The sequence below is a fragment of the Mesoplodon bidens genome (assembly GCF_964165515.1).
Source record: "Mesoplodon bidens genome assembly, chromosome: 3".
NCBI lineage: Eukaryota > Metazoa > Chordata > Mammalia > Artiodactyla > Ziphiidae > Mesoplodon > Mesoplodon bidens.
This window is the reverse complement of record NC_138178.1, coordinates 14,929,817-14,950,079: the sequence shown is the minus strand read 5'-3', so window position 1 is coordinate 14,950,079 and position 20,263 is coordinate 14,929,817. Positions and strand designations below refer to the sequence as shown.

Sequence of the window (20,263 nt, the reverse complement as noted above, 5' to 3'; positions counted from 1 at the left end):
AAGAAGGTAGACATGGTCTAACATGGAAACAGTTAAGTCCCAGGCAAACGTGATGGAGACAATGATGCAAAGAAGTGAATCAAGCAAGTAAATAAAATTGCAGAATGGATTTTAACCTATTTACAATTTTTTAGTGAATTGTATTTACACTGTCATTTCAGAGACATAAAAATATCCTATAAAATTCAGAAAGAAAAGTATTTGTTTCTTCTCCCTTTGTTAAGTTTTAGGGTTTGAATTTTGAATAAAAACCATTAAAACTTCTATAACTTTTCTCATTTAGTAAAGCAAACCATGTCAAAGAGCTATTTTCAGAACTCTTAGGCAATCCTAGTTACTAGAGCCTTTATTTTTAATTTAGTTTTTATTTATGATGCCTCATAACTATCTTGAAAAATACGTCTTTCAGGATATTCTTGAACATTAAGTACAGTATTGCCAATGAAGCTTTAATCAACTTTTTGACAGTTGTTTGGGGGGAATTACAGTGATAAATACTCTTTATCTATTTCATTTCATTTATTTAACAACAGTACTTCAAAAAGAAAATATATTGATAGAGTCATAGTTGTGTTCTCAGGTTGATGTTTCTTTCTTGTTACCTCAGTTAAAAATGTTGACATTGAATACCTGTGTAAAGATCAAGAGGGTAATTCAGACATCGTCATTTTCTTGCTTTACTGTGGGCCCACCATGAAACATAAGCTATAGAAAAGAATCCATCATATTCTAAGGCCTCCTAAAGATATTTGTGGGGAATTTAATCATGTCCTATGGCCTGTGCTAAGCACTAAAATTACAAAGATTTTTTTTTAATTACCCTCTCTTCCTAAGGAGCTCAGAATCTAGTACATTCTATAATATACAATGTTTCCCTTTTATTCTGTAAGTAAATCGTCAACATTACTTGCTTTATGGTAAGCAATTCTATCCTTCTGTTACAGGTAAGTAGACAAGGTCACCAAGTCCAGTCCATTTTCTGTGCCTAAAACCAGTGTTAAATTTTCCTTCTGATCTTGTGAGATGAATTTATTCAATAAGTGCAAATCCTAATATGAGCATTTATTATGTACTGCTCTAAGCACTGCTAATGTAAAAGTGTGAGAAATATGTATAGCAGGGGAGACAGACCCTGAACAAAGGACAACACTTAGAGAACCACACCGGCAAAGAACTCTAAGTGCATGGTCTTGTTAAATAAGACAAGGAAACATTTGCTTGGGGAGATGATATTTAACATGACTTCTGAAGGGTAACTGAAGGTAAGAAGAGTGGTGAGAGATGAGGCTGGTGAGGTAAACAGGGCCCTAAATGTAACATTGAACGAGTTTGGGCCTTATCTTAAAGGCAAGAGAAAGCTATCTGGAGGGTTTTAATTAAGGGGGTGACATGATCCAAATGACTTTTTGGAAGAATGGATACATTGTATATTACACTGTCTTAATTACTATAGCTTCATAAGAAATATTGTTTATAGAACAAACCTCCTTACTTTTTCATCTTCACAAGCATTTTGACAACTTTGGGGCTTTTGTTCTTCATATAAATTGTAGACTCAACTTGCAAGATCTGTAATCAATCAATCAGTCAATCAATCTTGTCAATATTCTTACTGAATTTACATTGTATTGTGAATTATATCACATTTCTGAATTATGGAAATTTTATTTTATTTTTTACTTTATTTTTTAAATTTTATTATTATTTTTTAATAGATCTTTTCTGGAGTATAATTGCTTCACAATACTGTGTTAGTTTCTGTTGTACAACAAAGTGAATCAGCCATATGCATACATATATCTCCATATCCCCTCCCTCTTGAGGCTCCCTTCCATCCTCCCTATCCCACCCCTCTAGGTCGTGCAAAGCACTGAGCTGATTTCCCTGGGCTATGCTGCTGCTTCCCACTAGCTATCTATTTTACATTTGGTAGTGTATATATGTCCATGCCACTCTCTCACTTCGTCCCAGCTTCCCCCTCCTGCCCCATGTCCTCAAGTCTATTTTCTATGTCTACGTCTTTATTCCTGCCCTGCCACTAGGTTCATCAGTACCATTTTTTTTTTTTTAGATTCCATATATATGCGTTAACCGTATTTGTTTTTCTCTTTCTGACTTACTTCAGTCTGTATGAAAGACTCTAGGTCCATCCACCTCACTACAAATAACTCAATTTTGTTTCATATGGCTGAGTAATATTCCATTGTATATATGTGCCACATCTTCTTTATCCATTCTTCTGTCGATGGACACTTAGGTTGCTTCCATGTTCTAGCTATTGTAAATAGTGCTGCAATGAACATTGTGGTACATGACTCTTTTTGAATTATGGTTTTCTCAGGGTATATGCCCAGTAGTGGGATGGCTCGGTCATATGGTAGTTCTATTTTTAGTTTTTTAAGGAACCTCCATACCATTCTCCATAGTGGTTGCATCAATTTACATTCCCACCAACAGTTCAGGAGGGTTCCCTTTTCACCAAACCCTTACCAGCATTTATTGTTTCTAGATTTTTTTGATAATGGCCATTCTGAGTTTTGATTTGCATTTCTCCAATAATTAGTGATGTTGAGCATCTTTTCATGTGCTTCTTGGCCATCTATATGTCTTCTTTGGTGAAATGTCTATTTAGGTCTTCTGCCCATTTTTTAATTGGATTGTTTGTTTTTTTGGTACTGAGCCCCATGAGTTGTTTGTATATTTTGGAGATTAATCCTTTGTCTGTTGTTTCATTTGCAAGTATTTTCTCCCATTCTGAGGGTTGTCTTTTCATCTTCTTTATGGTTTCCTTTGCTGTGCAAATGCTTTTAAGATTAATTAGGTCCCATTTGTTTATTTTTGTTTTTATTTTCATTACTCTAGGAGGTGGGTCAAAAAATATCTTGCTGTGGTTTATGTCAAAGAGTGGTTTTCCTATGTTTTCCTCTAAGAGTTTTATAGTGTCTGGTCTTACATTTAGGTCTTTAATCCATTTGGAGTTTTTTTGTGTGTAAGGTGTTAGGTAGTGTTCTAATTTCATTCTTTTGCATGTAGCTGTCCAGTTTTCCCAGCACCACTTATTGAAGAGGCTGTCTTTTCTCCATTTTAAATTTCATCTTTTTATTATTGATTTCTTACTGAATTGAATTGTCAGAGGGCACATTCTATATGATACTGATTCTTTAAAATTGGTTGGAACTTTTAATGGAATAGTGAATGAGTAATTTGTACAAATTATCTACATGTGCTCAATAAGGTTGTGTGTCTTCTAATTGCTTGGGTATGAAGTTTGATAAATGGGTTCTAGGTATTTCCACCATAAGCTTCTTTACCATAAACATCTTTGCCACAAGCATTTTTGCTGCATAAGTAATTGGCCATAAAGCAATTTTGCTGTAAAAGATAAAACAACGAAAAATAAAAGAGAGATGTTAGAAAGGACATAATGAAACATGAAAAATGAATAACAAAATTAAAAAGACTTTATTGCAAATTACAAAATATCTGAATACATTTAATGTGCGTGTAGACTCATGACAATACTTTGCAAATAACTGACTTTATTCTGTGGGTTGTACCTAAGCACTGCCTTCCAAGTCTTTTGTTCATCATATTACACTTTTTTGTTGTTTATTGATTTGTCTCCTTGTTCAGCATCCCAATGTTATTTTCACTAAAATTTCTTCCTTCTTTAAGAAAGGTATTAATTTCCAAATACTGGGATGCATGTTTATAACTGAGCTTTGTACTGTGTTGTGAAAGCCTCTGCACTGTTGTTTGTTCTTAGCATTTTGTCACATGTCCATTGACAGACATTACAAAGTTCTGTGGGAAACATTGTTTTACTTCTGTGCCTTCAAGGCCCTTGGCCTCTTTCTCCTCCCATGTAGTGTGTTTCAAAAGAAGAAACCAACTCTTGGGGCAAATCATCACCATCTGTCATGGTTTTTGTATTGTGTATATCAAACCAAACCATCAGCCAATTATTTTATCTTTTATGGCAAAATTGCCTTACAGACAATTAGTTATGTGGCAAAAATATTTTCAGCAAAAATCCATGTGACAGAGATATTTACAGCAAAGAAGATTATGGTGAAAATTCCGGACATGTGATAAATATACTATTCAGTCAGACTGTCTTCATTCTCTTTATTTTTACTTTCTGAGCTCTTTGGAGATGGGACCTTCTCATCATTTCCTTGTATCTTTTAACCTCTCTTTTATATCATCTATTTTCTTATTTCTCAGAGCAAACCATGTGTTTTTACTTTGCATAATGTATATTGTTCCTACTTTCTTTATAGCACACAGCTTTTGCTTTATTCTGTTTTGTGGGAGAGGCAAAAGAAAGGCCCCCTCAGAGATTTTCTTTACTTCCCGAAAATCCTAGTAATGCTTTAAAATTTGTGTTTTATCCAGAATTCACTTGTATTGTGACAGGAGGACCGTTTAAGGTCTGTAGTCTGCCTTTACTGCCATAAGCAAAACAAGTTCGGGATTTTAGCTTAAACATTACGGTGATTAATAATACTGTTTTTGAGAATAGAACCACAGGAGGAGAATAATGTGTGACAAGTTCCATCTTAGACTTACTGAGCCTGAGATGTCTGTGATATCCACATGCATGTAAGCCAATAGATGAATATTTGGGCCTAAAGTTCAAGAGAAGAATGTAGACTGAAGATAGAGATTTATGCATAATTAACATAAAGATGTTAATTGAAATCATAGGTATGGAGGAGATTGCTAGTGACGATGCATATAGAGAAAAGACAGGCCAGGAAAGATGCATAAGAACCACCAACACTTAAGGGACAGAAAGAAATGGAGATGGAGTTGTTAGACAGGTATCAGAAAACTGATGAGTGTGTGTCACAGAATCCAAGATTAGAAAGTGGACAGACTGTGCCTAATGCTAATGAGATAGCAAGAGTGTACATGGAAGATTTAGTAGATAAGGAGATATTTAAAAACATTGGTATGAGAGTTTCAATTAAGTTGGATCAGATTAAAAACAAGTTTATGGGAGTCTGAGAAGCCCTAGGCTGATCAGTCTTTCTGGAATTCTGACTGAATGGATGGAAAAGCAGGATGACGTTGGGGTGCATGTGGAGAAGAATGAAGACGGAGTTTTTAAAATAAGACTGGACATGCTTGAGTATGTTTAAGTGCTGCTGATAACAAGGCAGGAGGGCATTAGAGATGAAATATTGAAGAGCAAGGAGGGGGTCAGATGAGCAGGTTCACAATACCTGAGAAGGTGGGCTGAGCTGGGCCAGAGTAGTGATTGAGAGAGGACAGCTGTATACCATAGACCCCATCCATCCTAACAGGAGGAAGGACAGGTCAGTTCAGGTTCAAGTAAGGATGGTGATTTGTAAATAAATTTAAAGAATTCTTGCTGATGACTCTTATCAAAGAAATAAAAAGTGAGCCCAAGGATAAAATTGATAGAGGTACTATGGGATGGCAGTTCTAAGTAGAGTGGAGAGGGTTTGAAACTGATACTGAGGATAATTTGAGAGGAGATTAGCAAAGCAGGGCAGTATTGCCAGGCAGCACAGAAGGCCCCCGCTGGGCATGCAGGAGGTAAGTTTGTGGAGCTCCCAGTGGGAGGCTATAGGATTGTTCTCCAGCTCAGGCATGGAAAAGGCAGAGTTTTTACTATATTCAGTACTGCAGATTTTCTAAGAAGGTGTTGTGGGAAAAAAAAAAAAGGCAACATGCTTAAAGGTATTGAAAAGAGAGGTTGAAGTGATGGAAAAAAGGAGACTAAAGGAGGAAAATCATTGTGCTTGGGCTTTCTACATAATCACAGGATAAGAAGTATGTGAGTGAACAGCTACATGGATAGACTGAAAATAGGATAACTGAATTTTTGATTTCAGAACTAAAGCATTCCCAACCACAGAGAAGGTCCAGGGTATGGGGATGATAACTAAAGTGGAGTCAAGCAGGAGATCATGAGATCACTGAGCTGAGAAGATGCAGGAACTAAAGTTTGGGGAATTTAATGGGTCGCTAGGATGTTGAAGGAGGGAATAAGCTATATCATATTTACTTAGTGACAAGGAAGCCATCTTGGGAGCTCTTCCTGAGCCAGCAGTATGGTGAATTGTACTTCACTAATGACAAGAGAAGTTTAAAAAGGTATTTATTCAGTAATAATTTTCAAATGTGGGTAAGTACCATCCATGTACAGAATAGTTATCTTCTACTCAAGGCCCACCAGAGGGATGGAGTCCTTTGAAGCACAAAGAGGTAGGGAGAAACGCCAACTTCTAAACCATGAAAGTTTGCATGTTGGAGATTGTTACTGGTAAATGTCATATTATTTATTCTTGTGGGCTATAAATGAACAATACAATATGCACCTTTTCCTCATGTAGATCTGCTAAGAAGATAGACTAAGTGATTACCTGAGTGCTGTTCAATCCTTTGCTTGGGTGGTTTTGAATATTTCATAAAGGAAAACAAAATTTTAATTTTAAGTATCCATTCATCCTGTGGTGGATTATTTTTCAAACAATAAAGTAGTATGGAGCAGTTACCACATTTTTAAAATTTAGCATTACCAATTTCATGTGAATGGAATACATTCTCTCTTCACACACCTAAGCATGTTTTAAACCTTATCTTTATACACATGTTTTTCTTCTAGTATGAACGTTTCCCATCATGTCTTTTATAAATATACTGATATAAAATTTAGGTTAAGATAAACAGTAATATGAAAGGTTAACAGCAGAAATGATGGAATCCAAATATCTAAAGATGGAAATGCTTTCTAACATTCATTTATTTTCTCTTGTCTATTTTATATACTTTATACGTTAGTAAAATATATAACTATAGTCCTGTACAAAAATAATGCATTCCTCATCTTTATTTGAGAGGCTTTTGTGCTTTACAGCCCAACTTCTTTGATATAATTTTAAAACATATGTATGATCACTCAAATTGTCTTCCCCTTTGTTTCTCTTATCAGTCAAAAGAGAAGCTCTGTGACACCACAGAGCCAGTGGAACGCTCTACTCAAACCACCACCATACGAGCAACAAGCACACAATTCAGGGTCCTGACGACCACCAGAAGAGCAGCGACACCCCGGCTGCCCACCAGCCTGCCCACAGAAGGTGCCCTGGAGATACTTTTGCTTTATTACTGAAGGAGGGAAAACTCACTGTGTTGACATGCACTGGAGAAGCTCTCCAGGGAGAAAGTTATTCTTTGGCAAACTGGATTTCTTAGGGATGTCTAAAAGGGAAAAGACAAAATTATTATGGAATAAAAATATGTGCTGGGTTTTTGTTAATGTATGGATGCCTTTTATTGAGATTTAGTCTTTCAGAATGATCCTGGCTACTAGTCCCCCTTAGAAAAGAAATAAAGACTTCCTTTCATATTGCTAAACTTTGTAATAATGGTAATCAACATTTTAGTCACAGGATAGAAAGGCAAAATGCACAGAAAATGTCCATTGACTTTGGATTCTGAACAATAGGTAATCCTACTTATATGCAATTCTATTAATATTTCCTGGATACAGTCAATAAAATATGCAGGTCTATAACCTGTAGAGAGGCACTGTGTGTGACACAGAAATTGTACTTGAAAAACATTTCCTTTACCAGGAAAGGCAAAAATACTAAAGAACATTAATGCATGAGCACAACTCATTGGGGGAAGAAGGTATATTAGCCTAAATTTGTTAACCATCGATCCTGAAAGGTACCGCTAGGGAGAAATGTGAGACCACTTGGCCCAGAGTAAGCTTTAAGGGGGAAAAACATGGTCTTATTTGTTTACTTTCATAAACCTTGCTTTCATTTAAATAAGATATTAAATTAAACTTGAATCTTTTAATTGAAATTTAATTGGATATTAAAAGTTAACTGGAATAAAGTGATAAAGTGAGGTGGAGGACAGCTAGCTGCTAAATATATTTTATTGCTTTTAAAACCAATGTTATATTTTAATCCATCTTATTTTGGGTTGTTATATAGCCTGAGAAAAGTATTTTTGTAATTTGAATCCTATCCTTTAGAATGAAATATACCACTGAAATATAAAAAAGCACATTCTACATTTTGTTCACATAGGACAAGATCTTTTCGTATATGATTTTGGTCATATTTGTTAGCAATAAGTAAGCATTTAACTTTTGAAGTTGAATTTGTAAATACAGACAAATATTTACTATTCCAATGAACTTGAATTTTCTTGATCTTGATTTTTAAAATAAATAAAGACTGTAGAGTCTAATTATAATAAGTCATTTTAGAAAATTAAAATAAATGTATTTTAAGTTAAAATTATAACAGTGTACTTTTCTCACAGCTCTTAAGAGTCATATAATAATTTACTGAAGTCTCCATCTTGCAATCTCAGTAAGAAAGTTTAGTATTACATCATATAACGTAAGACCTGCTCTCACTGTCCTAGAAATTTACTCAGTAAAATATCAAAAGCTATTCCTGTTATAGTTAAGGTATTAGTAGACAATTACTGGTCTTAAGATTTGTGCACCTTAAAATTTTTTCTGTTATAACTTTGACTTTTCTCTTCCAGATGATACCAAGATAGCTCTACATCTAAAAGATAATGGAGGTAGGAACTGATATTTTTCTTTCATAAAAATTTTCAGATACTAATCTATTTCATCTATTTAAATATGGAAGGGACTTGTGGACTTCTGAATATAGAGTAAGGTTATATTTCTTTCCCTGTTGGTATGTAACATAGGAAGAATTCAGCGGTTGGCTTGAAAAGTCAAATTGTTTCAATAGTGGAATGAAACTCTAATCTTTGTATTTGCCTGTAAAACTCCAAGACACCAATGACCAATTATAAAGTGAAAATGTATCCACACATCTTGCTATGCCTTGTTGCTGTAGTCCTAGGTTTATTAGTTGCACATGTGACTATCAAGGCTTTGAAAGATATTGACTAAAAATTTAAAAATAGTTCTTTTCCTATTAAATTATGTTAGTTCATATTTATATGTGTGGCTCTATCATAGAATGCTGGATTTCATAAAAGAGATGTGTTATTAGTAATTGTTTATTCAGCTCAGGAAGGGGGTTTCCTCTTCTTAGCAGCATCTCTTACATAAATGTGGGTACACTGTGACACTGACCTAGACACAATTTCACTTTTGCAGCCCCAGATGATATCCTAAGTCAGAATCCAATATATACATTGTACGGGATGCTTTTCTTTATAACTGTAGAAAATAGTTCCTAAATTACTCAGTCTAGGTCAAGTAACAATTACTTCTCTGTTTTCTTAGGTTACTATATATCTATATCTATATCTTTAGATCAGTCCACTTAAAAGAGAAGCTGCTTAGCCTCTTCATATATATCATTATTACATCGTTTGTCCCTTGTCTTGCTTCTGTAGCAAAGTGTTTTATTTCATTAATTTCTTATTCATTATTGTATTAATGCAGTAAGTGGATAGCTTCACAGATGACCATTTGCCACATATACACGCTAGAAATAAAATCCTGGTGCTTGAAGGGACTTTAGCAATCCCCTAGTTCAAAATTTCTCAGAGCAGGATGTTAGTGAACCTAAGTCCTCATGTTGGGTTTACCTCATTTTGAGAGAGGGTATATAATATGAGATGAATGAAATGAAGGAGGGGTACTCAGAGGCTTCTGTTGTATTTGTTACATTTAATTCTTAACATGGGTAGTGGTTACATGTGTGTTTGTTATATTATTCTCCATGCTGTCTTTTCTTTTTTTTTCTTTAATATGACTAAAATATTCCATAATGCTAACAGAAAGAACAAAAGATTCATGTGATCAAATAGGTATGAGATACTCTGGGTGAAAGAAAATGAAAGAGATTTATTTTCTGGAAAACTGTTTAAAACTTTTACTGTTCGTTCGTGAATTCATTCATTTATTCCTACCTAGTGCCTGCTAATTGCAAGGGATTGTTACATGCTTGCTGCTATGGTAGTGAAAAAGGTGTAGACAAATTCCCTGCTTTCAGAGAGCATAGATTCTAAAGAAATTTCAAGATGGTAATAAAGATTTAGTACCTGGCATTTCTCTGCTATTTGATCATAAAAACTTTTTACAAATAGCATCTCCATGACAATGTTTTGTGGAATACATTTTGCAAAATAGTTTTCTAGAATATTACCAATTATCCCAAGGAAAATCCCTAGTTTTGTTTAATGCAGCAAGGAATCATAAAACTTTGAAGATTTTCTTAATGCAGTGCATTAAAACTATCTTATGATGCTGAGACATCAAGTTAAGTAAATTCCAAGGTTGAAATGGAGGACTTCTTTTCTGTCATACTAGAAAAGTTGACTGTTGGATTTTCAGATGATATTTAGATCATTAATATGCATCAAGTACCCATTAGAATTCCAAACTATCACAATAAGACTTAAACATGTCTATACATTGGAACTCTTTTCACAGCTAGGTTTGTTTGTAAAGCACTTTTCCTAAAAGTGCAGTTAGAGCAGACCAACCTGACCAGTGTTAAGACAAATGTCCCTGTCGAAGAGTACTTAAGGGATATCACACATTACTTTTTACAGCAACTTTATTAAGATAACCTGCTGTCATTGCTTTTTATTTTATGGAATATGGAGATGTAGGAAGGATTGCCAATTTACATCCAACTTCGTTCGTTAATTAAACATGTTGAAAACAGAATTCAGCATCGTTCTCCTCCTCCCCCCTCCAGCTTAACATTTTTGCAAGACTGAGGTAATAATGAAAAAGGATGCCTAATTTAAATGTTTTCTCACATTTATTGAGAATTTTTTTCAGTGCAAGCTAAGACATTTTTATAAATTGCTATGTATTATTGCAAAGAAATTCAGCACATTTTCTTTCTCGATTTAATTGGCTGTTCTTAAAACCATTTTAATTTAGAGGTCTGTATTTTCTAGAAAAGAAGGTGACATTTTTCAAAGCAATCAATGTGTAGCTAGACTCTGCCTTTACATACATCATCTTCTTTAGATATTGGATTACCTTGGCTCTGAGTCTTCCTGGGATATTTCTTTGAGTTAAAGTAGTTGATTTTCTTAGTGGAATCCATAGCTGACATGATTATATATTCACTTTCCAGGAGATTTTCCTTCATCTTTGATATGAAAACATAATATACTTCTGTGCAGCTGGACACCAAAGGAACACAACAGGGATTCTCATTCACAGGATGCAAACTGAGTTCCAGTCTGCTAAATCACTCTTGATAAATCTCAGTTGTGCATTGTGTTTCCTCCTACATTTAGATTAGGTCTAGGTAGAGCCTCTGCAAATTTCAAGCTAGTCGTTTGATTGGAGAAGTTTCATTAGCCTTCAGGGTTGAGTGAAAATTCTAAGCTCTGTAAATAGTTTGGAGAAAAGAAACTGAAAAAATCTAAAAAAAGAGAATGATTCCTAAGGAGTGCAGGTCCCCTTAGTAAGATATAGCATTGATTTACCATGGTAAATGGCTGAATACAAAAACTCAGCAGAACTAATATAAAGATAGCATTTTATCTCCAATTGAAATATTCCTACTCGCATGTTTATAATATTAAGTTTCGAGTAATACAGATATCTAATTAAGTAGCATTTCTGCTCCCTTATTTATGTGAAGGACTGGAGAGGAGGAGGAGGAAGTAGGAGGAAGAAATGAAGGAGGAGAAGGTGGGGGAGGGGGGAAGAAAAGAGAAAAGAAGAGGAAAGACACTCTTTCCTATGTTCCAAGCTCAGTTCCAAATGCTGTACGTATATTAACTCATTTAATTCACACAATACCCCTCTAATTGGTCCTACTTGTATTTCTATTTTATAGCTGAGGAAACGAAGGTACAGAAAAGTAAGTTTACCTGGCTAGTACGTGGCAGAGCTGGGATGTGAATTTATTTAGTCTGGATGTGGATCCCAGGTCCTTGGCGGCCTCACAGCATGGCTGCTCCCTTGCAGTTGAGGCCTCTTAGACGCTTCACAGGGGAGATGCCGCTGTAAGGAGTTTTACTCACACCTACTATAACTGATTATACTTAGAAGTATTTGGAAATGAAATATCCTCTTCCCGTGTAATTATACATTAGTTTCCATTTTAACCTTTCTTTGAAAAACAGTGCATTAATTCTCCTGTGTCATTGAGTCGTGTCTGAAGCACTGGCCTGTGTTCTGCAAACTACAGGGTTACTCTGTGTTTATGATCAAAAACTAAATTCTTTCAGCCTTCTAGGTTTCTCGAGAAATTCAGGTTTAATTCTCCATTAAGGGGTTCCTAGAAAGTATTCTTTAAATGTATGTATTTCTGTGGATAATGGTTATTAGCACTTAAAACTACACCTTCCTTGGGTTTTCAAATTCTGGCAAAAGCTTTTTTAAGAGTCGCATTTTTAAGGAATTACCTAGCTATATATTTTAGCAGGTACAGCTATTGAATGCCTTCTTTGGCATTTAATTAGTTGCTTCCAAATGACACTCACCACCTAAATAGAAATGTAAATGTCTTCAAAATGCAAACTGGATAAAATTATATTTAGGGCTGGCTGAAAAAGGTTTGCAAGTTGAATCAATGGCAAAGTCTTTTAAATGAGAAGTAAAATCTTCAACCAGATTCAGCTCAATTTAGCAAATTGAGTTGTACCATTCTGCTACACTGCAGATGTTAAAATTATTTCAAGCTCTAAAATCCTGCGATTGATTTTATTATTTGAAATTTGTTGACTGAGATGTATCAGAGTACCAAAAACTGCATTCTCTCTTGGTTCCTCTGAAGGTTCTTTCCTTTGATAAAATTAAGTTTCTTTTAAAAATATATTTGAATGTAAGTTCTTAATTGCTAATGATATTAAAAGTATTGACACTCCAGACAGCATTGTTGTGTCATGCAGGTGGCACTGTGTTTGTCATTTCTTCTTATTGCTAGGAAGTCTACTAAACTTGGATTCTGAAAGGCTGCTTGCTTGAGTTGGAAGTTGGGGTTTTCATCGAAGGGATTCTGAAATAACTACATTAAGCAGTTTGCAGAACATGATTAAGTTAATTCTGGGGTACAAATCTGCAAAGTGATTGATTTCAAAGAGCTAATACAGAAATACTTTGAATGAACTACAGAATGACTGGCCTAAATTCTGATTCTGTTGTGTTTAGTTTTCTATTTCTGAAAATATAAGACTTTTCATCCAAAGATAAAATGTTAGAACATTATTCTGACTTAATCACTAGACTACCTCTAAGGTTGTATTTTTATTACCTAGTCTGTAGCAACTGATCAAGTGTCTAGTGTTTCATTTATCATTCAGTCGAATTATTTTTTGACTTTAATACATAAATCATTAAAGTAACATATCATTCACTTGTTTCCCTACCTTCCCTTGCTACTTTTTTTTCATCTACTTTCCCATAGATCACAGTCTTGTAAGCAAAGGGAAACTGTTATTACCTTTCGACAGACTATTGAATATCTAGCACTTTCTGTTTCCAAAACTGTAAAGTATCTTGGCATTTGGTTTTATCTTTTGCTCTGTTTGGCTACTTTTCATGATAGAACTAACTCTGTAATAAAGTGTATATGTGCCATAATAGTGAAATTTTCTTATATTTCAGAATATTATTTTGAATGTTCCCTAGGATTAAGAATTTCTCTCCTAAAATTTTGTCCGGAGTAGTGATTTTCAACTTTACATGTACATGGGAATCATCCAGTTATTCTCATCTAATTTTATTATTCTGGCTCATAAAACCCCAGTGCTCAGACTGTTCTCCATACCACTTAAATCTCAGCCTAGGGAGCTGGGACCAGGGCATCAATACTTTTTAAACCCTCAGGTGATTCCCACGTAAAGTTCACTTGAGAATGAGTGGTCTGATGCAACTCTTCATAAATATTAAAAAGCATCAGAATCACTGGAGGAAGAGAGAGTCTTGTTAAAATGCATTTTCTGCTTTAGTAGTTCCAGGGTGGAGCCCAAATCTTTGCAGTGCCTTTCTAACAAATTCTCAGATAATGCAGAAACCACCAGTTCACAGACCACACTGAGTATCAAGAATTGCGTGAATTCTTGATTTCTTTCTGCCAGAATCCCCCAAATAAGAATGACATTTCTTACATTGAATCCACCTGTTGTTCCTTACCTTTACCTCATGACTCCTCTAAAGCAACACTTTAATTGGTGGCAACAAGAAATTACCCCTGTCTACACATCGAGAATGTGTCTTGCTCAGAGGCAAGGGACCCAGAAGCATTACGTTTGTTATAGCTCACTTTTAGTATAGTATGTGAAAATTAGTCCATTTTAGCAGTTACAAATTTATTTATTTTAGTAAAAGTTACATTTTCTTTTTTTTTTTTTTTTGCGGTACGCGGGCCTCTCATTGCTGTGGCCTCTCCCATTGTGGAGCACAGGCTCTGGACGCACAGGCTCAGTGGCCATGGCTCACGGGCCCAGCCGCTCCGCAGCATGTGGGATCTTCCCGGACCGGGGCACGAACCTGTGTCCCCTGCATCAGCAGGCGGACTCTCAACCACTGCGCCACGAGGAAAGCCCCCTCTAAGAGTTTTATAGTGTCCAGTCTTACATTTAGGTCTGTAATCCATTTTGAGTTTATTTTTGTGTATGGTGTTAGGGAGTGTTCTAATTTCATTCTTTTACATGTAGCTGTCTAGTTTTCCCAGCACCACTTATTGAAGAGACTGTCTTTTCTCCATTGTATATCCTTGCCTCCTTTGTCATAGATTAGTTGACCATAGGTGCGTGGGTTTATCTCTGGGCTTTCTATCCCATTCCATTGATCTATGTTTCCGTTTTTGTGCAAGTACCATATTGTCTTGATTACTGTAGCTTTGTAGTGTAGTCTGAAGTCAGGGAGTCTGATTCCTCCAGCTCTGTTTTTTTCCCTTAAGACTGCTTTGGCTATTCGGGGTCTTTTGTGTCTCCATACAAATTTTGAAATTTTTTGTTCTAGTTCTGTTAAAAATGCCAGTGGTAATTTGATAGGGATTGCATTGAATCTGTAGACTGCTTTTGGTAGTATAGTCATTTTCACAATTTTGATTCTTCCAATCCAAGAACATGGTATATATATCTTTCCATCTGTTGGTATCGTCTTTAATTTCTTTCATCAGTGTCTTATAGTTTTCTGCATACAGGTCTTTTGTCTCCCTAGGTAGGTTTATTCCTAGGTATTTTATTCTTTTTGCTGCAATGGTAAATGGGAGTGCCTTAATTTCTCTTTCAGATTTTTCATCATTAGTGTATAAGAATGCAAGAGATTTCTGTGCATTAATTTTGTATCCTGCAACTTTCCCAAATTCATTGATTAGCTCTAGTAGTTTTCTGGTGACATCTTTAGGATTCTCTATGTATAGTATCATGTCATCTGCAAACAGTGACACTTTTACTTCTTCTTTTCCAATTTGTATTCCTTTTATTTCTTTTTCTTCTCTGATTGCCATGGCTAGGGCTTCCAAAGCTATGTTGAATAATAGTGGTGAGAGTGGACATCCTTGTCTTGTTCCTGATCTTAGAGGAAATGCTTTCAATTTTTCACCATTGAGAATGGTATTGGCTGTGGGTTTGTGGTATATGGCCCTTATTATGTTGAGGTAGATTCCCTCTATGCCCACTTTCTGGAGAGGTTTTATCATAAATGGGTGTTGAATTTTGTCAAAAGCTTTTCCTGCGTCTATTGAGATGATCATATGGTTTTTCTTCTTCAATTTGTTAATATGGTGTATCACATTGATTGACTTGCATATATTGAAGAATCCTTGCATCCCTGGGATAAATGCCACTTGATCATGGTGTATGATCCTTTTAATGTGTTGTTGTATTCTGTTTGCTAGTATTTTGTTGAGGATTTTTGCATTTATATTCATCAGTGATATTGGTCTGTAATATTCTTTTTTGTGGTATCTTTGTCTGGTTTTGGTATTAGGGTGATGGTGGCCTCATAGAATGAGTTTGGGAGTATTCCTTCCTCTGCAATTTTTTGGAAGAGTTTGAGAAGGATGGGTGTTAGCTCTTCTCTAAATGTTTGGTAGAATTCACCTGTGAAGCCATCTGGTCCTGGACTTTTGTTTGTTGGAAGATTTTTAATCACAGTTTCAATTTCATTACCTGTGACTGGTCTGTTCATATTTTCTGTTTCTTCCTGGTTCAGTCTTGGAAGGTTATACCTTTCTAAGAATTTGTGATCTGGACCATTTTTAAACTCCTTATTGAATTTATTACAGTACTGCTTCTGTTTTATGTTTTGGTCCTTTGGCCACGAGGCATGTGGGATCCCAGCTCTCTGGGCAGGGATCAAACCTGCACCCCCTGCATAAGAAGGCAAAGTCTCAACTACTGGACCACCAGGGACGTCCCATAAGTTTTTTTTAGTTAGACAGAGAAATAGAAAAAAATAGGAAGAATGTGGATTTAACCTATACTATCAACCATCTTGGTCTAGTTGCTATATATAGAACACTGTTCTGAACTATAGTATATAGATTTTCTTCCAAGTATACATGAAATAATTGCCAAGATAGACCATATGTTGAACCATAAAAATGTCTTAAATTTCAAAAGATTGAAGTCTTATAGACTATGTTCTCTGACTAGAAAAGAATCAAATGAGGATCAGAAGCAACAGATATCAAACAAATCCCCAAATTTGTGAAAAGTAAAACCACTTCTAAATACTATGGAGAGCAAATAAGAAATCCTGGGCTTCCCTGGTGGCGCAGTGGTTGAGATTCCGCCTGCCGATGAAGGGGACACGGGTTCGTGCCCCAGCCCGGGAAGATCCCACATGCTGCGGAGCAGCTGGGCCCATGAGCCATGGCCACTGAGCCTGTGTGTCCAGAGCCTGTGCTCCACAACGGGAGAGGCCACAACAGTGAGAGGCCCGTGTACCGCAAAAAAAAAAAAAAAAAAAAAAAAAAGGAATCCTAAGGAAAATTACACAATATTTCAATTGAATGATAATATTGTAGATACAATACACCAAAATTTGTAGGATTCTGCTAAAAATACTAAGGAGAAAATTTACTATTTGAAAGAAAGAACACTTAAAATTAATGATCCAAGCTTCCAGTTTAAGAAGATGAGCAAATTAAGCCAAAAATAAGTAGAAAGAAGGAAATAAGAACAGAAAAAATGAAATAGAAAATAGACAAACAATAAAGGATATGAACAAAATCAAAAGGTGGTTCTTTGAAAAGTTCAGTAAATTTAATAGCCCCTAAGGAGACTGATCAAAAATTTGATAAATTAGACTTCATCAAAATTGAAAACTTTTATTCCTCAAAAGCTCTGTTAAGAAAATGAAAAGGCAGTCATATACAGGAGAAAATATTTGTAATATACATATATTACAAAGGACTTGTATCAAGAATTCCTGTAAATTAATAATAAAAAGACAACCAAAACTTCAATATGATACCATTTCACAGTCATGATAATGTTAAAACTAAAAATACATTAACACCAATACTGATGAGTATATGGTGCCTTGGAACTTTCCTACACTGCTGATCAGAGTGTGGTATAGTACAACCACTGAATAACTGTTTGGCAGTTTCTTATCAAGTTAAATATATATGTTCCTTTGAGCGAGAAATTCTACTTCTATGTGTTTATCTAAGAGAAAACATATCCACAAAAATATTGTAGAAGAATATTCATAGCAACTGTATTCATAATTGCTAATAATTAAAAACAGTCCAGATGTTTGTCAGTAAACAAATTGAACATTTCATACAATGGATTACTATTCAGCAGAAAAAAAGAACAAAGTGCTGATACATTAAATGATGTATATACAACTTTAAATCATTAGTTTAGACAAAAGAAGTCAGGTATGAAAGAGTACATATAGTATGATTTAATTTATGTGAAATTCGATACAGATGAAACGAATCTACAGTAAGAAGCACAGTGGTTGTGGGGAAAGGGAATTTTCTGAAGGCATGGAGATGTTCTATATCTTGGTTTGGCTGATGATTACTTTGGTATATAAAAGTTATCAAAATTTATCGATTTGTACACTTAAGATCTGTGCATTTCAAGGATGCAAATTTTACCTTAGTGAAAAAAAGAAAGACAATAGAGAAATTTTGATACCCTTCTCATAAACTAGATAGTTTTTTTTTAATTCTCATGAAGAAAATTTTCCAAGCTTCTTAAAATTCTTAATGAAAGAGAGCAAAAAGTCTTATCTTTAGCAAACAAGCTTCTCTAATTAGTAAGCATAAAATTTAATGCTTCTGATTACTTGATTCATGTTTTGCTTTAAGTTATTCTTAGAATCTTCCCATGCAGTTGCTAATAATGATAAAATTATCTAGCAATTATTGGGCTGTTACTATACACCAGGCACTCTTCTAAGGGCTTTGCATGTTTCTCTCATTAATCCTTAGAGTACCCTATGAAGACAGTAGTACTATAATCCCATTTTATGCATGAAGTATCTTATGCATGAAATATCAGAAGCACGGGATTTAAGTAATCTGTCTGGGGTCACATGTCTGTAAGGGATGTAGCTGGGCTCTACCACCAAACACTCTGCTGTCAGAGCACATGCTGCTCCCCATTGCCATTCTGTCCTACAACCTGGGAGGGCTGCTCCAGATGTGGCACTGAACCCGGAGGAAGAGTCCTCTTCACCCTGTACCTGTCAAAGCAGCAAGACAGATGCGTGTCCAAACCACGTAGCTAATGTGGAGCCTTAGTACCTGCACTCCTCTTAACCATTGCTCTAGTACCAGATCAGTATGAGACGTTCTTGAAATTATTCATAGCAATGGGATCCTTTCTCTCACTGAAGCTTAAGTGCATGTTGAATGAAAACAAGGACATTATGTAGCCATTTGCCTGCCATTCTCCCTCTCTTAAAGCAGTCCAAGATCTCAGCAAACACAGGCAGCGCCAATTGCCAGTTCATAGTGAGAATGAGCCTTATGGGTCCTCTGATCCCATCCCCCGACACTTTGAGACCCAAACCCCTGCAACTATAAGAGTCATAGGAGTGCTGCATACCCACAGTGTGGGACCATTTTACAAAACTGATTTGATGGAAAAGATTAGGCTGAGACGAGTGCTCACCTGCTGGAGTAACCATATTCTATCCCACATTCAAAGTGTGGAACTTCGGATGCCAGGAAACTTGATATTCCAGGACCTAAGGGGCAGACAGTTGTGGTAAACACAATTTTACAGCATCCTTCCTCCCAAGCAGGCTAGCTGACTCTGTCCCCATTAGAGGCATTATCTGAGCCATGCTGTGACAGTACTGATGCTAAGCAATAAACTATAAATACCCTGCAAAACTGGTCCTCAGGGGTTTCCGTTTTTTCTTTCTACTCTTGATATACATGCACATTTTATTAGTTCTGGTAACCCAAGTTTTTTTCCCAGTTTCCGATTCTGTCTTTTTCAGATACATAGCACATTCATCTAGTCCTGCCTGGGAGATTCCATACATCAAACCACAACAAATAACAAAAGGATTGTGTGGTTGTTAAGAGCATCAAGGACTGTTTCAATCCTGAGGTCCCCACAAGGGCCAAATTGTTATCTCCAGCAACTAAATTAATCCATGCTTTCTTATGAAGCACAAAGGTTCTCGTTAATTTTAAGCATAAACTCAGGTGCCAAAGACCTTGAGATTGGTTTCATATTCAGCAGTTTTCAGAAGAAGTTGCCTATAGATAATCACGGAAAGGTTGGTTTTATTTAGACAACCTACTGAATCACAGCAGCTTGGCTTTTGTTTTTCAGATAGTGGCTGCAGGTTCTTTGTAGCATGGCCATGTCACAGCTGCCGCTGGGCTCTGGGAAGAGACAGTTAAACTCATAAGGACCTTGGTGGCCTGTTTTCCTACAGAGGGGTATACAGTGCAGGTGCATGGAGATTGAACTTGATCTTTCCACTGGAAAAACTATTCACTGAGATATCCTTGCTTTCATCCAGCATGCACTAAGCTTCAGTGAGAGAACGGATTCCCGTTTCCATAAATAATTTCAAGGAGGCCTCATGTTGACTTGGTAGCACAGCCATGATTAAAAGGAGTGGCAATAGTAAGGGTTCATATTAGCTAAGTGGTTTGGACACACATCTGTCTTTCCACACTGATGGGAGCAAGTGAAACGGTTCTTTCTCTATGTTCAGAAAAAGTGATGGATTTGATAGGGAAGCAAACATTCATTGTGATATTCATATGTTTGTATAGAAGTGACCTCTTTTAATATAACTGACTTCATTCTAACGGACAAGATTAAATGGCATGAAGAATCACTCTATTCTGTACCC

At 35.8% G+C, this 20,263-nt stretch overlaps 1 protein-coding gene across 3 annotated transcripts in view; it reads left to right on the top strand.

Moving 5' to 3' along the window:
• PLXDC2 (plexin domain containing 2) overlaps positions 1-20,263 on the top strand; it is a 409,788-nt gene that overhangs the window by 327,282 nt on the left and 62,243 nt on the right. For all 3 annotated transcript variants that reach the window (XM_081229343.1, XM_081229341.1, XM_081229342.1), the window contains exons 11-12: positions 6,968-7,115; positions 8,551-8,589. In XM_081229343.1, the coding sequence (XP_081085469.1) occupies positions 6,968-7,115; positions 8,551-8,589 (187 nt within the window). The remainder of the gene's footprint in view (positions 1-6,967; positions 7,116-8,550; positions 8,590-20,263) is intronic.